Below are 22,120 nucleotides of genomic sequence, written 5' to 3'. Positions count from 1 at the left end.
ATCCTGACTGAAACCGACAAACCTGCTCCGGCGAGAGCCAATGACGGCCTCTGGATGGGAGCTGCCGTAATGTTCGCCCAATCGCTGCTCATCCCGGTCTCCCTTTGACCCGCCCTACTTCATACAGAAAATCGAATGAATGGGGGAAGCTGTGGTGTTGATTGACATGCAAATGCACCAACCGGAGGGGCGGATCAGCCGAGAGACAGCTGCAGCGGCGAGTGAGCAGCAGAGAAGGGCGGGGCGGAGTAGAAGGTGGGCGGTGCACTTTAAATCAGGCTAGACAAGTGTTGGGGGAGTTGGGGGAGTGTGTGTGATGCTACAACCTCCTTATAAAGGGACTCTCTCACGTTGTGGCTTGGAAATTAGAGCACATTGCCTAAAATTGAGGTCTCCATACACACTCTCTCACACACGCCGAGTCACCAAGAGCCGCTACCATGAGCTGGATGAACGTTGAGGAGACGCTCCGCAGGGCCGAGACGCCTCTCTTCTGGGTCGGTGCGTTCACTGTGGCCTCCCTGGTGCTGTGGCTGCTCTACAGGCTGCTCTCTGGCTTCAGGATCTGGGTCTTGGGGAACGGACAGCTGCTCTCTCCGAAGCTGGGCAAATGGGCAGGTGAGTTGGGTCACATCAATTTTCACGCCACCTACATCACGGTCACGAAGAGGGCAGCTCAGGAGCAGGCAGGTGGACTCGACGAGCAAACACCAGAATGAGGTTATTGGGCTAAAACTTCACTTTGGCACAAAGAAGAGCTGCGTGCTGGTGCGTTTTTGTGGCTTAATTCAATGGGAGGTTTGCGTTGCGTAACAAGCGCAGGTAAGCAGCTGATTGACTGGCAGGATAATGCTCCTTATTAGCTCAATTGAGTTTTTTTTCAGCAGGACAGCGTCTGCTCCTGCTGCTGCTTTCCGGGGCTCCAGTCAGCGTTTTCACCCACATTTGGAGCGGCAGGGGGATGCCCCACATTGGGGAGCCAGGAGCCAAATTGCGCAGGCTATGCGCACTTTTCAGAGATCTGTTTTATGTGGGTGAGCTCTCAGGCAGCGCACTACTGAACCACATTAGCCCATCCGCATGATGTAGGACAAACCCGTATTCCCAATTAAAACGTGACCTACATCTAGATCATTCTCGTAGCTCCTGTTTTCTCAAAATCTGTCACCTTGTGCTAGTTTGTCCCATATTTGAGTCTCGTGTGAATAATCTTTGACCCCACTTTGTGTGTGAACATTTCCAGGCGGTGTTTTGTCATGCTTTGGCTTCATGCTTGTGTCGTCGCTTTCTTCCTCTTCATTGCTTGTCACATCACCTTGTCCCAGTCCGTTTGCCCTACATGTTGTTAGATAACGTTTTTCTGTATTTAATTGCTCTATAATCTACTTTTTCATCGTGCTCGGGCAGATAGAGGCGAGTTCCCAGTGAAATCTGTGCGTATTGTGATTCAGTAGAGCCTAGTCTCTCAGGAATCGCCCTGCCATGGCTTGACCCACTTCTCTAGTCTCCTATTTTTGAGAAGACTGCTGCGTCTGGAGCCTCTTGCTGCGCATTTTTTACCGAGCGCTCCTCTTCTCATCAGGATAGGTTGATAATCTTAATTCTGAGCCCCAAAATCAGGCGAAACGCGGGATTTGATGCTTGCTGTGTCTTTTTAAAAAAAAAACTAACCCATATGTTTATCTGCACCGTGACGCACTTTGCCTCCAAATGTTCGTTTTTTATGAATGGGGTGTTTAATTGATGCCCTTTGCGCCATTAGAGGGGATGAAACGCATGACGCAAAGGTAGAATGCCTGTAGGAATGACTAATGTACATTTTTTTGTGATTCTGCGGGAATATGCGGAGGAATACCGGTGCACACCGATGAGTCATGCGCTTGTTCATCGCTTCGTCATCCATTGGTCATATAGAAATTGTGATACCCCCCTCCCCCATATCCCCTCCTCCTCCAACACCCCCACTTTCTTGTTTATGAGGTCTCCTTTCTGCACTTTTAGAACCAAAAATGATTTTGTGGCTGGTTTTTGTTGCAGTAAAAACCTTTCTTAGAGGTTTTCTTTTGAATGATGTAAAATGGGTCAAATGTAGTCCCTCGCTTCTGTTCCTGCTCAGCAGTTTAGATTCGACTTCTTTAAGGGTTAATGAAAACCATTATCTTCTGCTCGCGGTCACATTTATTCTCCTATTCTCTGTCTTGGGAACTTGCATGCCACTCCCTGAAACCAGTCGCTGTCACCAGTTTGACAAGTCTGACGTTAATTTTCAATCACAACGGTTTCAGCGTTGGCAGGAAGTAAATAGGTGGAGGGGAAGGGAGGGGGGGTTGGACGTGTGCTTAGGATGAAGTGTCCTCCTCAGCTGGTTGTACCAGATGTGCAGGTCTGACCAGGTTCAGCAGTGGTGTGATTTAGTCTTTACACAAACGCACGGTGCCTCTGCCTGTCTCCGCCTTTAACTTGGAGGCAGAAGCACCTGTTGCAACAAGTTCATCCTCCTCCTCCTCCATGGTGTTCTTAAGAAGTGTAGTAAGAAACAAAAGTGTGGTATGTGAAGTCTTGTTGTGGGTTTACAGTTTGGAAAGAATTCTTTGCAGTCTATAATTACATGAAATCTCGTTGTCTTAGTGACGGAAAACATTTGACGTTTAACATTTCACAACATTTTGCTTTTTAAAGACTGCTTTTTTATATAATAAGCTACCATCTATAGGGCTTTACATCCACATTGTTTCACTTTAAATACATAAGTTCATATATTGTTGCAGTTAGATTAAATAATCAGCCCCTGATTTCTTTTTTAGACCCAACATTATGAACTCTGATGAACTTTTCTGCTAGAATTTAACAGGAGGTTGCATCCTAGTGGAAAAAACAGTTAACACGCAAGACATAACTTCAAGTGACATGCTTTCTAGAAAAGCGTGTTATCATTCAAACATGTGCTTTGCAGTCCACATGTCTGCTGTTGCAACACAGGAGGCGGCTGCCATTTCCTGGTCAGACAGGTTTGAAAGTCTGCCTGGTTACCTCTTTAAAAATGATCAGATAAGAGTTAACCCCTTCCTCCTTTACAAGGTCAAGTGAGTAACCTTAGTCTTAAAGTCCTCAGTGTAGAGTTTTTCCTGTCATGGCTGCACAGTAAACTGTGGAGCTCTCTCATGCAGACAGGAGAGAGCAGGGATTTCTCTGGAGTTCCTCTGCTGGTCTTCCCCTTAGTGCATGAGACCCCTAGTGGCAGAAGAGGAGCACTGCAGCCTGAGTTAAAGCGGCTTCCCCAGCCTCTCTACTGCACTGTGCATCCACACATCCACACACACACACACTCACCCTCCCCACCTCCTGCCAGCCATATCCATGTCTGCAGCTCTGTTTTTTAAACCTTGAGCGCAGGAACGACAGTTTCTCTCGAACACGACACATTTTTATCTGCCAAGTCTTCAATTTTTTAGCACATTTAAAAAAAGAGTGCACTGAAAGAGAGGGAGATTCCTGCATTTTTTTGCAGCTGTTTGGCTGTTTGGCTTTCCGTATGCATATTTAAGACTTATTCTGGTATATTGTTGTATTTTTGCACGTTTTTTAATGATGGAGTGTTTAATTTTGACGCGTTAACTTCCACTGGAGCAGCGTTTCACTGGTAATGTGCATTAGAGCTCAGTTTTCTCCTCTGCTCACTCCACTCTTAGCCCCCAGCATCCTGTGTTATATAAGGGAGCCAGTGTCTGTTCTGTTGCGTGTGTGTAAAACTCCATTACAGGGAAGTAAATTAGACCAAAGGGAGCTTTTTCAGCGAGGGTGGGGGCTTCTGCTGCTGCTGCTGCTGCTGCTGCTGCTGGTGGGGATGTGACATGCGCCTTAGAAGTGCCCCCCTCCTTCCTTTGACATCAGAGTTTATTGAGAAAATGGTGCTATTATATAAGAGGGATGCAGCCATTCATCAGCAGCAGCACAGGAGTGACAAAGACTCGGGTCAGCACTTACGCAAGAATTTCGTCGAGTTTGATTCGACTCCAAAAATAAACATTTGAGGCGTGTGAGTTTGTCAACAGGAGCTGTGGGCCAATCAGAGCTCCAGGAAGGCTTTAATTATTATTATAAGGGAATAATTTAGTGCTTTTTTATGAATAGGATTAAGATTCATTCACGGTTAGAAACATGCACACATGTGAATGAAATGTATCTGTGTGTGTGTTTCTACTGAGGCAGGGTCTCCGCTTCTTCTTCATCCTTGTGAATGTGCTTCCCCCTAGTGATTTGTATGAGCGAGTGTGTGTGTGTGGGCGGAGAGAGAGAGAGAGAGAACACTGCTGTTCATGTGATGAACACGCTCTGTGACACGTGCCCGAGCCAGGGATGCTGGGTAAAAAAAAAAAAGGAGGGAGAGTGAGAGAGGAAAAAAAATCCTCTGCATCTCCCTCATTTCAAGCTCTTCTCAATCCCCCCTCCCTCCTCCCTCCTCCCTCCCTCCTCACCCATCTCCCCATCCAGCCGGTGTGTGTATCGGTTTTTCTTTGAGGCTACAGTCTCATCCTCCTCTGAGCGTGTTGATCTCTTCTCCAGTTTAATTTTTCATTCATCTCTTCTGTTTGTTTACCCCTGAACCCGCCTCATGTTGCCTCATAATGACTGCTGCTATTATGTGTCAATGCACAAGAAAATAGTCCAACTATAGTTTCATTATTCACCTTTAAAAATGCACATTACCTGCTCACACTGCAGCTGTTGTTGCTTTTCTTTGACATGTTATCTGAAGCGATGATGATGATTAATTCTTTTTAACTTTAAACCAATTATTAGTTCAATGCTCGAGAGCTGCAGAGTTTTTCTTCATTCATGATTTGGTCCATAAGAAGTCTGAAAATACCCGAACAATATCTGTCAATCAAACCCAGAGATGATAACAGACGAGGAGAAGCTGCATTTTCTCACAATGTTGGAATCAAGAATACGGGAATGCATGGAAAATATTCCGTCTTTAACCGTCCCGTTTGATCATTTAACAAAGACTCACTTGTTTTATTTTTAAAAAGCTTTAACTGCAACATGTTAGGGTGTTTACACTGCTGATTTGAGGTCATGTTATCAGAGGGTCGTACTGCTTATCTGTTAGTTTTGTCTGTTAATGCAAGATTTAGTTTATTAAAGCCTCAACATTCTTCTCTTCTAAGCTTTACAGGTCAGATGTAGGAAATGTAACCGTGCAGCTTCTTTACTTTTGTTCACGTTTGGTCCATCTTTAACTGTAATCAAAAAGTCCTGACTTAAATGATTGATTACGAGAATAGTTGCAGATAAACTTTGTCGAGCTTTAAATACACAGTTTGTTCCAGCTGTGAGAGGGTCATCTGAAGCCCTTGCGCCTTTGTGAACTGAAATACCAGAGGAAATTCAACATGCTTGGTTTGCACATTTAATCCTCTGAAACAGCTCTCGTATAAAGTTAATAGCCTGACTGTAAACAATAATTTACACGCACCCTGGATGAAGGGCTCATCGTGCACAGTAGCTGCTCTGCCAGGTAATCTAAACACACAATACTGGACCACCAGCATATTTGGCATGAGCTGTTTATTGCTTTCTGTGGAGTGACACCTTCCTGCGTTGGTTGCAGTCCAACATGCCTGAAAGGCAGTTTGGTCACTTGCGAGTATCTGTTGAAACGTTCTTGAAAGTGTCTCGGACGAACGCGAGGAGACGAAGAATGTGTGAGCATGTTCGGATGTAAGACAAACACCTGCACGAACACGGGGTGTATGAGAGGAAGAGCTGGTGTGCAGGTTTCAGGACTAAATAAGTGTCTGGGTTTTGATTTGGATGAAGAAAGCTTTAATATTTCAAACTGTGTGGTTGTAGTTTGGATAAACACGCCGAGAGGCAGAGACTCCGATGTTGGAATGACTGTTCAGAGTAGGATTTGGCAGTGAGGCATGCTTTTGTTGATTCCAGGCAGCATCCATTTGATAAACGAGACGTATCTTTAAATATAAGTGACTTTTTGCAGAGGAATTCCCCTTAAATTTCACCCAATTTTCAGGATGTGACCTGAACCGGCCTTTTCAGCCTTGTGTTTGCAGGGCTTTCCCAGCAGAGACTCCTGCAGGTGATTTCTCCGGCTCCTTCAGGCAGAGAGCAGGGATTAATACATTAAAAATCACCTGCTGTAGGCTTTGTTAGCAACTTCAAACCTCCGCGCGGTACTGCCTGTCCTTAACGGCACAAAGTCAAATATGGAAAGTTAGCTTCCTGCTGAAATCACCTTGTCTCAGTGCAACTACTGAAAGAAACTATTGATTTTTAAACAAAGCATGTGACTAAAGGAGGGAGGGAGGGGGGACTATTTTTTGCTCCGTACCCAAATATAGATGCTGCTTCTATCTTGGGCGACTCTGAAGTACATTCTCCCTTTTTCTCTGTCTCTTTGTCTCATCCTCCCTCCCCCCTGTTTCACCCCCCTCTCTCTTTCTCCCCCGGCCTGATCAAGCTTTATTTTTGTCGACTTTTATATTACCCATGTGACTCTCTTCCCCTGCTATTTAAAGCAGCGTTTGTGTGTGTGTGTTTGAATGTGGAAGGTGGGCGGATGGAGATGGGATGTGTGTTTTGGTCGGGGGGGGGGGGGGGGGGTGCTGTCTTTGGATCTTGTGCTGCATCCCTCCCTCCCTCCCTGTGAGGTAGGAGGGGCTGCTCGTTGATAGGCGAGTTTGGGGTGCGACAGATTACATAACAGTACGTAACGAGAGCGGGGCATACAAGGACCGCAGTCTCTCCTCACTGAGAATCTTAATTGGGGATTTGGAGGTGGTGGTGGTGGGGGGGGGGGAGGGAGGGAGGGAGGGAGGGAGGGGGGTTTGAGCTGATTTTAGTCTGTCTCGCTCTCTTTGAATAGGAAGTTGAATCTCCCAAAAAAACCTCAGCCTTTGGGTAACTGATAGTCACGTCTGTGCCAGCTTTCTCCTCAACTAAACACTAGATAATGTTATTTTAGTAACAAGCGCAAACCTTCAGGATGAATGATCAGCGGTTTCACACAAGATTTGAGGCTTTCCTTTGTCTTGTTCATGAGCTGCTCATCCTCACACATGTGCCCTCTCGTGCAGTTCATGTTTATCTCAACGCAAAGATAATTTTTCAAGCTCCTGTCCTTTTTATCGCTGCTCATCAGATCAGATGTTTTGTGGTTTTCCCAGCCTGCAGTGCTCACGCAGGAATCAGGGCTTTAGGAGGAGGGCTGAGGATGCAGCAGCAGCCTGGTCGTGGTGCTGATGGTGGTGGGGGATCTTGTTGGTATTCAGGTGCTGCGGCAGGCAGGCAGGCAGGCAGCTCCCAGACGAGGCAGTGCAGGCGCGCTGCTATTTTTACTCCTCCTGCTGCTTTTTTTAGACCCTCAGAATAGTGAGCAGGCAGCAGCAGCAGCAGGGGCTGCTCCACTGCTGAGGAGGGAGGGAGGGAGACAGAGAAGGCTGGGGGATGTCAATACCTCTGGACGTGATGTGCAGCATTAAGCACAGCAGAGCTGCGGTGCTAGTGCGCCCCCGTCAGGACGCTTCAGAGCCGGCATGGTGGACCAGTTTCCTCAGAGGCGTTGTGATGGGGAGGGGAGAGGGGGGGTACTGGGGGATGAATGGGAGGTAGCCGTGCACACATCCTCTGTGCCAACACACACATGCATACATTCATGAAGTCACACACTCCTCTTCCCCGGCCACTCCCAAATCTCCCTTTTTTTTCCTCCCATTGTTCCCATCCCTCCGTACGTGGTTGCCCCATCAACACACATTCACCCTTTGTTGTCAGTGTGTGTGTTTGTGTGTGTGTGTGTGTGTGTGCGTCTTTGAGCGTCAGTAGCGCTGCTGTCAGTCACGTGCATGCTTACGTAGACCCTTTTTTTGTTGCATTACATCTGTGTGTGTCACAGATGTAATGCGTTGCTCACGTGAGGGGAATTAAGTCCTGCTGGGAGCACTGGGATGTGTGTGTGTGTGTGTGCGTGTGTGTGTGTGTGTGTGTGTGACTGAACTGAACAATAGTATTTTTGGACATTTTGTTCTCCTTGTACAGCAGAGGAGGAGTTGAATAGGTGACTTAGATTTGATGTGATGTTTGCAGAGTCCACTGTCGGTTCATTGAGCTTCTTCCTGTCGTGTGTCGCACCGGGCGGGTTTTATCGTCCTTTTTTTGTCATTAATGAAGTTTTCTTTGTCGCACTAATGACGGCTGATAGAGACTCAAAGCAAAGAGGAAGCTTTAAGACTCTGGAGGAACTCTGTGTCCTAATCCCACTGTACTACCCCCCCCTCCCCTGTTACACACACTTCACTCTCACTCACTCCCAAGACAACGTTTATTCAGAAAATGGTACTATTATATAATGAGTGGGAGGAGTGTAGTCATTCATAAGTACAGCACGAGGACTTGGGTGGTGGGTTGGGGAGGGGGCATCAGGCTTAGGGAAGGGAGGGGGGCGGCTGGTAGACATTTTCACAGTGGAAAATCACAAAAGTTCTGATGTTTTCAGTTTATTTCCGTCTCTTTCGTCCATCCATCTCTTCTCCTCTTCTCTGAGGTAGATGGAGGGATTATTTGCCAACAGTCTACGCTGTTTCTTGCCTCAAACTTTTCCCGCAGCAGAACATCATCCCCGTCCTACATGCCTGTTTGACTTCCTTTATTTTAGTTTAATTTACCATGGATTGAGTTTCATGTCTGCTAAAACAAATGGGCATCCTTAAAAAGGTGGATTATTGTTCTTTTATTATTCAACGTTCTACCTCAGATTTCAAATGTGCTTTGGTCCTAGCAGAATATGACTGTTTAAAATGATATTTTAGCTTAAATATAATAAATTCAAAGACTCTTTCACTTACTGCCCTGATTGGCTGACAGCTGCATATCCACTCGTTCAAATGACCTCCAGTTAACCCCTCAGATTGGATGTTTTCCACTTGAGATGCAGCAGACATGTCGCAGAAAAATGCAAAAGGTTTGGCTTGTTTGTTTTCAATCAAGGCCCTCAACATCTGCCAGACGTCACCTGGATTGGGGGCAAAGTGGCTCAGAAAGGTGGAATAATGGCGTTAAGTGTGAAACCTCTTGTGGTATTTTAGTAATGTGTTGTATGCACAGTCGAACATGACAGTAAAGAACGCGCGTTACGTGTCAGAGTTCACGGGGTGATGCTGTTTGCGGTTTAAACACATCGTACATTCTTGCACGCTCTCCCCTGTCAGGTCAGAGTTGAGGAGGTGATGCTGTACGTGTGTTCTCGCACGCAGGTGCAACTTTATGCACCTGCAACTCAGTCATGCAGGTGAACCACATCCCAGGCAGCTGCCTCTCTGCGGGGTGGGTCTGTTGTCCCAGCTGACAGGAATGTGGTCGGTGCTGTCGCTGACGCCCCTCGGCTTGTCATTTTTGTTTGGTGATTTTGTCCCGACGACTTTTCAGGTTCAGCTGACGTGAGCTGTCGTCTTTCCTCGAAGGTGTCCAGCTCTTTAATTACACCTGTTGTACATATTTTCTGAGTTCATTGTTCTGCACCAAAACAAATAGTTTGTATCTGTAAACCTACTTGGAACTAAACCTGATTCTGATTCTGGAATAGTTTTCCTCCGTCATCGAGGTTTTTCTCCGCTTGTTGGTTCGACATCTTTCTGTGACCAACTTTAACTCCAGCTGTGTTGATTTTACGACCGTAATTCATGACCCCTCATGCAATACTTTCTTATGATTTCAATAATGAATGCAAAATGGATCTTTATTCTTATAAGTAAATCAAAATCAGGAAACAGTTATTAGTTAATGGACAACAGAAGAACCTGCAGACACAAGATTGAATTGTATCATATTGTTTGTTTTCTTTGTAAAACACAAACTAATTCATTCTTCCTTAAATCTTAGGAGGCAATAACGTATAAAAGCCTCAAATGTTAAAACACATAAGACAAAACTGCCCAAACTCTCCCTCTGATGCTCACAGGAAAAGAACAAAATGAAAATTTTGCAGGAAAAACATCAGATTTTAGAGAGCTTTTTGTTTTAATAACACTGGGATTTTACTTTCGAGCACAACATTGTCAATGAAAGTATTCTCCTCTGATCGGGCTCTCCTGAACGCAGCATCGGGTTGTTTTGGTGGAAAACTTCCTCCTTTGTTTGAGCTCGAAGCTAAAGCTAAGTTTTAGCTTAGCAGTAGAATAAAAACAAATGATTTGTCTTTAAGAGCTGGACAATAGAGTCAAACCCGAACATGATACACCGTCTGTGATGCATGCTGTTAGTATGACTGACTCGACTGGTATTGACGTAGATGTAACAATAAAAGGTACACACACAAACGGTCAGGATTACAGCCTTTGTAGGTGTCTTAAAGGTTAAAGGCTTAATAAACTAAGAGCTTAAACTTAACATCCGTATTGCGTCATATTTCCTGCTTCCTGATTGGCATGTGTGTAGAACATGAACCCTGAGTGAAACCTTCTTTATCTAACTGTATTTTAGCTCATTTGATCGAGGTGCTTGTTGTGTCTTCTCCCCCTCTTTCCCTCAGCCATTTTCCTCTGCAGCTCGTGTCGCCTCTCCCTGCCTCCGCTCGCCCCCTCCTGCATCTGCAGCGAGCGCCGGCTTTGGTACGACCCGCGCCCATTGAGGCTTTTCTGCCATGGAGCGTTTCATTCTTAACACGGGGGAGGTTTAAAAATAACCAGGGATTCTGCTCTCTTTTTCACTTTTGACTTTGTGCTACTCTCTCTCGCTCTCACTCTCACTCCTCTCCTCTCATTCACTCCTTCACCCTCCATCCCTCCTCCTCCTCCTCCTCCACAACTGCCATCTCTATCCTGTCTCTTTCTCCTTCACTCATTCGCTCTCTTGCTTCGCTCCAGTTCTATTTTTAGCCGCCCCTAGGATCCCTCCTCAGCACCCCTCTCCCCTCCCCTCCCCTCCGTCTCCCTACCCCACTTCACCCTCCTCCTTTCTCCGGCTCCATGTTCGTCATCACTCCCTCCTCCCCGCATCCCCCCTCTCTCTCTCTCATCTTGTCTCTTTTTCCTTCTCTCCATCTCTTTGCCGGAGAATGTCCTCTACCTCGATTAATCTTTCATCAAGCCTTACTAATAATATATTCATGTGTGTGCGTGTGTATTTGAGTACCCTCAATCCCTCCTCGACACCACCGCCACCCTTTTTTTCTGTCTTTCTACCTCCCTTGTTCTTATTTCTCCCCTCTTCCTCCCTTCTTTCTTCCGTCCATCCTCCCCCCCCTCCTGTCCTCCGTCAGTCAAGAAGGAGCTGGGGTTGATGGGCAGTGAAGGTTTAAAAATAGCCCCGCTTGCTTGACAAGGTGAGGAGAACTCTGAACACAAGAAGAACATCAGCTCCTCTCTCCGTCTTCGCCTCCCCCACGCTCCGGCCGCTTCTCCATCTTTTGTTGTGTCTCTGTAAAATCTTCTGCTTTTACCTTCTGCTTGTCCAACATCATCCTCGCCTCCACCTTCGCCTAAACTCCAGATACATCTGAGTTAACCTTGCCAGTCTGATAGGGGATTCGAGGCCGGTTCGTGCGCATAACAACCCTAAATATCATCATGATCATGTTGCATTGCTTCCAGTGAGGTATCAGTGGGTGTTGAGGGCTTTGTGAGTCTTATACAGTCTTCTATCTTTGTTCTCCTGCAATCTATACCGTCTTATCTCTGCCTTTGTACAATCTCCGCCCCGTCTTTTGTCTTTGTAGCTTCCTCCTTTTGATTCCACTCCTATCTAAACTATCTTGGGCTGCTTTATAGCCTCCAAATTCACTCTGCGAATGGACGCCCTGTGAGCGTCTCGCCCAGAGAAAATGATACCTGAGTGATGAAAAAAGTCGTCACTATAGAGCTTAGAGAGAGGCTTTCCTAAATGGTATCGTAGGGTGTGTGCGCAAACAGATTTACTTGTGTGAAAGCCTTCAAATAATGTCCCGTCTGTCACCTGTGAAGAGCTCGGGGCTCTGAGCTGCTCTGATGACAGCTGCAAGCGGACAAACCTGATATGAAGGTGCGTCGTAAAACTCTGAACAAAGCGGCTCGATCAATGTGGGACTTTGTTTTGTTTCGCAAGATGCAAGAATAACCGAAGAGAGAAGGTAGCAGTGTAAGATGTGCCAGAGTAATGAGTCAGCCTGGCATGGTTTGAGTGTGAAGTATGTGTTGGTGATGTAATGGGACTTTGAGGTCATTCGAGAGGTTTGATGGAAGTTGAACTAGAATCAAAATCCAAAGTGAAACCATGGTTTCAGTCGGATAGTTTAGTCACAAGGGATAGGAACCGTTCTGGGTGGAACTTTTAAGAACGTTTATTTCGTCATTAGTTGAACACGGGTCGGCCCAATCTCCACGTCAAAGCCCGAGCACTCAACCCTCATCAGACGTCAGACATGCAGCATGTTAGTCCAAGAGAAATTATATTAAAAGGATGCTTGCTTTGTTTACATTATTGGGGGGCTGAATAACCACGTTTTTTTAGTCGTCAATTTGGCCTAAACTCTGCAAGTCCCACAGAAAGTCTGCAGATATTTGGGCCCATATGCACTGATGATTTGGCAGTAGGAGTCTGGCCTTTGACTTGACCCCTGTCCTGCTTCATAGTGTGAGAGTTAAAACACCTGTACTAACCTTTTTCCTTCTTTCTGTCTCCTTCTAGTTGTGACTGGAGCCACTGATGGAATCGGGAAATCCTATGCGGAGGAGGTGAGTCTCTTGGACCCTTATTTATTTTATTTCTTTCATGGAAAAAAAAAAAAAGCTATGAGTCATGCATACACACACACACACATGCTGCGTTAACTCATAGGCCACAGTAGGGGAGAGCTCTTACAGGCCTATTAACGTGGAGGAGAGTCCTCACACACGCATGCACACACACTTCAATCCAGGTTCATCAACAGGAGCTCATACGGGGGTAACAGGCACACGTTGAATGGGGGCTACCCTGCCACGTGTTTGCCTCTGCTTGTGTGGGTGTGTGGCTGTATAATGTAGTCATGTAGGGCCTTTGAGTCATACTGGTGGTGCTACAGTCGGGCTAGCTGCTTGTCACGCAACAGTAGACCAACGTTAACACAACGTGTGTTATTCTATGCAGGGTTTTAGGAGTGTTAATATTTATGCAGAAACGCACGACTGCTACTTTTACACAGACTACCCGAACTCTAGAACTTCATATTCATTCATTCATATACTTTAATTTAAGACTAAACTACTCTAATGCTCCTCTAAAGCCGCTTTCCCACTGGTCAAAAAACCCGCTAACACCCGGCTTTTTTGCTTAATGGGAAAGGTTACAATCTGCATTCAGACCCGGGTCAAATGACTGCAGCAGACCCGGGTAATTATCGCCTATGGTCCGATTGGCACTGATAGGAACAAAAAACCCCTGTCGACACGCTAAGCTCCGCCCCCTTATCAGACGCGATGCTATGCTGGGTCAGTAACTTCTGCGACTCCTTGTCATCTCGGCTACAAATTCTGCCCGTCTCCGTCCGAGCAGCGCTCGAGCATCATTCCATCTTTGTGGCAGAGTTTGATGGACAGACTGAATGAGTCTGTTTCGGGCACGTTTGTGACGTAGACGGTGATGCAGCAGAAAAGACAGGAGTATACTTCACTGGCAATGGGAAAAGAGACAATCAGCATCTATAAGCGAGTCTTCCCGGGTCTGAAAAACCAGCGCCAACGCTAATTTCGGTGGGAAAGCGGTAAACAGTTTATCAGGTTGTTTCGGAGGCTATAACCTACTTGGTTTTCAGCTAAAGCTAAAGCTAGTACTTAGCTTTGCAATAGCATAAAAAACGACTACAAACATTGCAGCTAGGTAACGATGCATAACTTTAAACACTAAAATGATACAAGTAAATACTCGTGTTTTCTTGTAAAATCTTGCACACACTAAGGGAAAGGGAGGGTCCTTTAGTTGCATGTGTTATATGTGAACAAAGTTATTACATAGCCAAATGTTTAACACTAGCAATGGTAATACAAAGTCCATTGTTTCAAATGACTTGTAATGAAATATGCCTTCATACCCAAAGATCAACCTGGCTGCACTTAGAGCCTCATGTTTGTCTGTCTTCATAAGAACAACCACAATCATTTAAAGATTTAGACTTCGAGTCTTTGCCCCTAAACCCTCAAAGTCTCATCTTTGGAGGAAGTGAGCACAGCGATCATATTTACGCGTGCAGAACAAGAGAAGTGATCAGTCGATTTCAGCTGATCCAGCGCCGAGGCATATGTGTCCGAAGTTTCTTCTACACTTTAGAGAGAATTTCCCTTAACTTAAGTTGTCTCTTGCATGCTTATTTATAATATTGCTTTCAATATATAAACTTTACGGTCATTTCTTTGCATCCATAAACTAACCTTGTCTTTCCTCTCCAGCTGGCTCGTCGAGGCTTTGCCATGATGCTGATCAGTCGCTCGCAGGACAAGCTGGATGACGTGGCCAGGTCACTTGGTGAGTGTGTGTCTCTATCACATCATGGAAACATGTTCTGGGTTGAGAGCACAGCGAGTGGGATGATGAGGATGTGTGTATGGGCAGGCGCTGACGTGCAACCTCCCACCCGGTCAGCTACAGGGTTTCCCAGGCCTTGATAGCAGGGAGTGTCTTGGACGTAAGGATGTTGAATATAGAGGGAAAATTATCACTGTGTCTTTAGTAGTTTAATTATTCAGTTTTACTCTTTATTTTACTCTTTTACATCCTGTTAAGTCACGCCTTTAATCGGTTTGGTGGACTAGAAACATGCAGCCAACAAAGCGGGTTGTGTTTTATTTCCTCGCAGACGGTTTGAACAAAGAAGGATTAAATATCTGCTCTGATTTAAAGAAACTCGTGGACCAAACCTGCTCCTGTGAGATATTCGTTTCAAACAGCCACGACTTTCCTCATTCACACAGACGGAAACAACAACTAGAAAACAAGCGTCCGTTTGAAAGGGAAAACTTGGCCCGTCTCCAGGTTATAACAGAGACTGAATGGAGACTGCCCCCACCCCCCGTCCAAATAGTGCCCTCTCCCTGACTCGCTCTCTTTCCATCTGTCTCTGACGTCTCCCACAGCGCAATTTCCCCTGTCGTGCTTCAGGTCCACAGAGGGGGCTGATGGGTAGTCACGAGCGGGGTGCGGCGTGCCAAACTCTGGCACTCCTCCCTCACGATTAGTCTGACAAAACCGCCCTCCTTAGCATGTAACAGGGCGACCCACCCTGTCTCACCCATCATGTCATTGTCCTAAATGACCCTACGTTCTCCTACAATCATCTCATTTCGATTTTATTGCACCAACCTGGCAACTCCAGAATTCCTCCTCTAATCTGGCAACTTCAGCTTTGATATTTCTTCTCTTTTGCATTTTATTTCGCTCTCTGTGCTTTTGGTGGCTAAAAATAATCTGAGCTGGATATAGATTTCAGGCCCCGAGCAGACATTCCTCTCAGGTTTCCCCCTGCTTTTTTAAATCTGGTCTCACCTCTGAATAATTTCTTACACACTACCGACATCCCAGGAATTTTCCTCTTCTAACTCCCTCCGCCACCGAACAGCTAAACGAGTCTTTGGACAATAAATTCTAATTGCAGCAGGCGCGTCAAACATGACGAGGGAGCGGAGGGAGGGATGGAGACGGGAGGAGGGGGGAGGAGATGGTCTGGTTTGTTGGTATGCAGTGCCCCCCTCAGTTCAAGTCGGACACTGACTGTTTTCATGCTCATTTATTTCAATGGCTCCAGAGTTTAGAAACAGGAGATAGCACTGACTGACTTTTGACGCATGAAATCATGCTCAGCCTGCAGTCATGTGTTACTCGGATGCTCGGAGTTCCCAAGTTGTCGTTCTTACGCTTTCAGGAGCTTTAAGTTGTAAGATGGAAACAACATGGATGCTACAGAAGATATGTTCATATATAGTAACTGACTAACTGATACAACCCGATATCATATTACACATAACATTTGAGCAACAATTGACCTGCAATACATGAATTTTCTTGCTATCCACTTAACATTTACTTTCATCCATAAGCATAAGCTTTCTCAGACTTTCCCACTTGTGCCGATATGAGGAGACGTTCATGTGAACTTTCTACGTCTGAAACTAATTTTCCCGATTATTGTGACAACACATGAAAGCATGCTGAGAGTGTGGATGCGTTCTCTTACCATGTGTCCTTCTGTGAACCCATTTTTGTTGCCCTGCATTGGAATCGTTTCAACCTTTCTAATTAGACTCTTGTTTTTGTCCTCACAGCGAAGCAGTATGGCGTGGAGACCAGGACCATTGCAGTCGACTTTGGAAGATCAGACATCTACCCTAAGATCGAGGCAGGGCTGTCTGGTCTGGAGATCGGTGTTCTTGGTAAGGAGCTCTTTATTTATCTTTCTGCTCCGTCACTGACGACTTACAGCCACACTTTGTCTTCAGTGCTGCTGTCTGTCTGTAAGAACCTGTTGAGTAAAGAAGTAGTGGAGTGGCAAGACTAGAAGTACAGGCTCTAAAGTGTAGCTGATGCACTGATAGAAAAGAGGATTCCTTGGTGTTATTGTTTGATCTATTTATGTTATCATATTTAGGCACCGAACTGTGATGCAAAATAAAGTTCCGCCTGCTTTTAAAGTGAACAGAGCAGAAAGTAGGAACAGTTTTTAGGTATAAAGTCTTTATTTATCTGACTTTTTACGTCACACTGTTGCACAAAGTAAGTAAAGATCAGTTTAAAACGAGTCATAATTCAGGAGATGAAGGGTGTCGTGGTGAAGAAAACCTTGCACAGATAGTTTAGCTTTGATTTCATTGGGGGCAAACTTTCCTCTGGATCTCACTGTGTATATCAGCCTACTATTGTCTGAGTCATACAACACTTATTGTGTGAGTGTAGGGTGCTGTGATCTCTCCTAAAAATAGAGTTGTTGGATCCATTTCAAACTCACTTCATTAAGACGCTTAAAAGGAATTTAATTGTAGTGTCTGTCTGTTTATCTTGTCTTTACACTTCACCAAGTTAACCCTCTTTTGTGCGTGAAAGGATCATTTCTCTCCTGCTTTTCATTGCATGCATTTGTTTAAAAAGTCTGCCTTTAGTTGAAGCTTAAAGGACGTCCCAGACGCTGTTTTCACTCTGACGTCATGACTCGTGCCGTCTGTTTAAAGCGGAGCCGAAGTTTCAGCTGTTAAGACGTTTCCACTCAACAGTTCACATTGTACTTTTTAGTTGAACATTTTAGGAACTCTGTGTCCTTTTTTATGATACCAATTGTACTCTGGTTGTAAGGTGTGGCTGAGTCGACTGTGGAGAGAAGGCCTGTTTTACTTGTTTGCTTTTGCTGCCACCTTGTGGTAGAAATGAAAGCTAGTTCTGCTACAAGTTATTTTTGTTTGGACAGTATAATAACTGCTTTTTTTTCTGCCTCCAACAGTTAATAATGTTGGTGTTTCCTATCCTTACCCGGAGTACTTCCTCCACATCCCTGATCTGGACAATGTGAGTTTATTATTTCGTTTTTACTTTGATGCTTTTAGTGACACATTTCTTTCCTGTCTCATGCTCCAGACTTAAGTAATATTTAGTCTTTAATAAACCTAAATCTGCTCCCTGTCTTATAAACATGTCACCTCATTCACGAGTTTAAAGCTGACTGGTGCTCTCTGTGTTTTCAGTTCATCACAAATATGATCAACGTCAACGTGACCTCCGTGTTGCAGGTAAGTTTGTCTCCTCTTTGCACACTTTCAGGGAGGAAATGTTCCTTCTCACCTTCAGCGCAGTGAATCCAAACTACATATTCATACTCTGCCCCGAGTGTTTGTTTTAAAGTTAATCCGTGGGCTTCACTTTTCTTCCACTTTTCCCCTTCTTTGTCCTTCTCCTCCTTCTTTTTCTTTCTCCTTCTGCTCTTTCTACCACGGTACCTGCAGTGTCTCAGTTGTTCCCAAAGCAACGGTGGACTACACCAACGCTGTCTGTACTCGCCACCCACGCAACTCTCTCTCTCTGTCGCTCTCTGCATCTCTCTCTCCCTCTTACTTTTAGTTTTCTCTCTAATATAAAACTCTTTCCCTTCTTTCTTGGTCCCCTTGTTCGTCCTTTTTTTTAACGTTCTCATTGTGTTTGCGTGATGTTTGACGGTAATGAAGATTGTGTTGTTGTTTTTCAGATGACCCGTCTGGTGCTGCCCAGGATGGCTGAGAGGTGAGTTGAATGATTGGCTTCCATGTTTTGCGACATGACTGCAGTGTTGTTGTGAATGAGGGATTGTCGCTCAGAGCTGCACAAGAAATCCAAAATAAAACACAAATAATGTAAATTTCTGAAGAGCACTGTTTGGCAGACTACACTTCATAAAAGTGACTCTCTTGTTGAAAAGGGGGACAAGAAATCCTCTCCATCACTGCATCTCTTTTCCTCTCCTCCTTTGTTCGCAATGCTGACAAGCTTTCAATTCACACAAAGTGCTCTTCCCACCTCATTGGCTGCTCTGTTCCCATGTGACTCCTGTCAGCCAATCGCAGCGCAGGCACATTTGGTGCCGTGTGAGGCTGGAGCGTCGCTCCACTACATCACTGCAGCAACAGGCTGCCATGGCAACACACACGGCCACTACCACACTGTTTTAGTGTGTGTGTTTGGCATCACTTTGTGTGTGTTTGCCAGTGTGCTGACTGTGTAGACACAGGATTCCCACTGGCTGGAAAATCATTGAAAGTTTTTGGATTCGCAGAAATAAATGACTGTTCTGGGATCAGTGCTGCACGTGTTGAGGAAAGCCCTGACATGCAGACGGGGCTGTTTTTCAGCAACATTAAAACTGAGGATTTCTGCAAGCTTTCCAGATTAAACACAAAACAAAATAAATGATCTGTAACAATCTGATGTTACGGAATCATCAGTATCATCATTAATTCATTAAATACTCTGAAGTGTTCCTGCTGCAGTCCTAAATGTCTGTCCTAAATCTTCCTCTTGTTTCTCTCAGGTCCAAAGGAATTGTCCTGAACATCTCCTCTGCCAGCGGCATGTACCCCGTCCCCCTGCTCACAGTCTACTCCTCCACAAAGGTACGTGCAACACCTGTATTTCTGTCCCATTTTTGGACCTTGTAATCACAGAGCAACATTTCCAGTCTGCTGTGTTGAAACTGACGATCCTCATGCTTCCTCTGTGTGCAGGCCTTTGTGGACTTCTTCTCTCGTGGCCTTCATGAGGAGTACAGGCGTCAGGGCCTCATCATTCAGGTGAGTTTGGGGCTTGTCTAAAGGATTAATCAGAGGTTTGGGGTTTTTTGGGAAAGGATGTCTTCTCAGCTGTCAGGACACTTAATGGTGTGACACAGTTCCCTCATCCTGGCCTCTGTCTAACTCAATAACCGTGTCCCAGCACTAAATTTAAGAAGCAGGCCCACTCTCAATTGATGTGTCCTTTAGGCTACATGGTCCACAGAACATTTGGTCTGGGAAGATTATGACCTTTTTCATTTCAAATGTTTAACAAAAGTAAATTAGAATAAATGGGAAGCATCACTTACTGTCTGAAGTTTTGCTTGTGCTATTGAAACCTTTGCTATTCACTCAAGATCTGTCTGACGAATGCTTCTTAATCTAGATTTAACTCAAATAGTTACAAAATCCAACGTGTGCTCGTCCTTCCTGAAGGGTCGTGGAATTAATACACATTCATAAGGTTTTCCTCTGATATACGTTTATACAGCAAAAGTGTTTTTCCAGACGAGGCTTGTTTGTTCTGTTTTTAGCCCTGTGTAGTTGGAGCTTATGCGCCACCTGGTGGTTGCAGTGTGTACAGCAGGTTCACCTCAGCAAACCTTGAGTGTTGTTTTCACCTGATAACTGCGGTCATCAGCCCAGCTTACAGAAAAGATTTCATGTCCAAGTTTAAGGGCACGTATCTGCAACCATTCTAAGACTCATCTGCAATTATGTCTTTGCTGCAGATCTGAAGCACACAAGCTGAGATGTCAATTAAATACAGAAACAGAAGTCTGTAGCCTATGCCAACATGTACTCATCCAACATGTCTTCCTGTTGTCCCTCTGCAGAGCGTGCTGCCCTTCTTCGTGGCCACTAAAATGACTCGTATCAGGACCCCCACCCTGGACAAACCCACTCCAGAGCGCTACGTGGCAGCTGAGCTCGCCACTGTGGGTCTACAGAGCCAGACCAACGGCTATTTCCCCCACGCTGTCATGGTAAGAAGTGGAAACCTTAACAATACTGAACCTGTCCAGGAATGCATGAAGTAAACTTCGATGTTCGATGGTTTGGATCCAGGATTTCAGCCTTTATTTTTTCTTTTTAGCAAAAAATGTTGGGAAACTTGAGAGAACACTGTAAAATTATGAAATTGTACGCAACAGATGCATTCTTTGTAGTCAGATTTTCATTTTTCCTTAATCTTTTATAAATGATCAATTAAGTAGCTATAATTTTACAGCACCTAACTTTCTTATTTGTATAGCACTGATCAAACCAGCTTTTCAGAGTGCTTCATAAAAACCCAACAATAAAATATGCAATAATGTGTGAATAGAACAGGAAGGCATGAGGGATAGAGAGGAACAACTTAAAAATGGCTGACTTAAAACGTTACATTTTATCCATGGTGTTTAATTCAACATTTAAAAGATATCTGATAGAAATATCTCAGAGAGGTGTTTTTAAAGAATAAAGCCTGAAAGCTAATGAAAGTTTATTTTTAAGTCATACACCTCTTTCGTGTTTCTTTACTTGTAGGGTTGGTTGACCACCAAGCTCGTGCCGGACAACCTCGTCATCTTCTTCGGAGCCAGAATGAACCGACTGCAACGCACCGGGTACCTGCAGCGCAGGAAGCTGCGGGAGCAGAAGAACGGAGCAGGTTTTAAAAGTGAATAAGAAGACGACTGATGAATCTGCAGGCTGACGCTCTGTTCTGACCTGGTGCAGTGTTTAAGGAAAAGAGCGAATATGTCTGTGTGTGTGTGTATCTGTGTGATTGATCCTCCAGGGTTGCCTGAGATTTCACCTTTGTGCCTTCAGTAAATGTGCATATCAGTGCATGTGCATGACTTGGTGCTCAAAATGAAAACCTCTGCCCTGATGTGATTTGTGTGGACAGAAATAGCCAAAGAAGGCAGGAGCTGAAATGATAATAAAATGCTGCTCTTAGCAAATGACATTAATTTTTTTTTTTGTCACTGACACTGTTGGTGGAAATAATAAAGCCATAAAATAAGTGATTTGTTACCCTGCTGTTATAAGCAGTGGAAAATGGTGGTGGGTATCTTTTTTTTTTTTTATATATATGTATGTAAAATTATTTATTTTATCTGACCACACGAGCCAAACACAAACTGGTTTCAACCTGTTTACAAATCACTGAGCTATTTAAAGATGGCAATCCTACTTTACTACTATAACTGAACTCTTCTCATCATCCGTTGGCTCTTTCTACTTTTTTTTTTCTCAAATAATGCGTGTTTACAATATTTAAAATGATACTTTGTGGTGGGTTGTTGTTGCACCAATGCATCACTGGTTCCAAACCAAAGATTTTCATATATCATTCACTGTCGCATTAAACAGAAGTGCCTTTCTACTGATGTGAATGCTGGATATGGTCAGATTCAATGAGCGGGTATTGAGCATGTGATTCACTTGGTGCTATGTTTAAATACCCCATTTTAAGTCAAAATGTAAACCTTTAATAAACAAAGAAAACTTCTTAACCTCTGCATGTGTAGTACATCGGGTGTATTTTGAAAGGTTTTCACAAGGATAAAGAATATTTTACATTATAAGCTGTGGTCACATGACATACTACTAAATGTTTGCTCCAAAACAAAAGAACATTCTCCTCTCTACACAGTTGGTGCACAATTTAAAAACCCCATATGACTTGGTCTGACCTGTGCCTCCACTAAGCTGCCTTGTGAACTTGTTTCCTCTGTAAAGAGTCTTTTAATATGCTTAGAAATAAACATTTGGATTTCTACATGTAAAATGCACTGTTTACATTTGTACTACTGGCAACTTGTGTTTTATACGATTTATTAATAAAAGCTCTGGCAAACAGCATGTTGTGTACCCTTATT

At 44.6% G+C, this 22,120-nt stretch overlaps 1 protein-coding gene across 1 annotated transcript; it reads left to right on the top strand.

The window, feature by feature from the left end:
• The first annotated feature begins 324 nt into the window (after window positions 1-324).
• On the top strand, window positions 325-21,877 carry hsd17b12a (hydroxysteroid (17-beta) dehydrogenase 12a). Its single transcript, XM_069687145.1, has 11 exons — window positions 325-618; window positions 12,682-12,728; window positions 14,418-14,493; window positions 16,287-16,394; window positions 17,453-17,517; window positions 17,694-17,738; window positions 18,191-18,225; window positions 19,010-19,091; window positions 19,203-19,268; window positions 20,087-20,236; window positions 20,781-21,877. The coding sequence occupies exons 1-11, from the start codon at window positions 441-443 to the stop codon at window positions 20,919-20,921; spliced, it is 993 nt and encodes a 330-aa protein (XP_069543246.1). The 5' UTR covers window positions 325-440; the 3' UTR covers window positions 20,922-21,877.
• The last annotated feature ends 243 nt before the right edge of the window (window positions 21,878-22,120 follow it).

The sequence above is a fragment of the Semicossyphus pulcher genome, unplaced genomic scaffold (genome assembly GCF_022749685.1).
Source record: "Semicossyphus pulcher isolate SPU_LCO1_2020_fin unplaced genomic scaffold, fSemPul1.0.p SCAF_8, whole genome shotgun sequence".
Classification (NCBI taxonomy): Eukaryota; Metazoa; Chordata; class Actinopteri; order Labriformes; family Labridae; genus Semicossyphus; species Semicossyphus pulcher.
The sequence above is the reverse complement of the archived record's forward strand: the minus strand, read 5'-3'. Positions and strand labels throughout refer to the sequence as shown.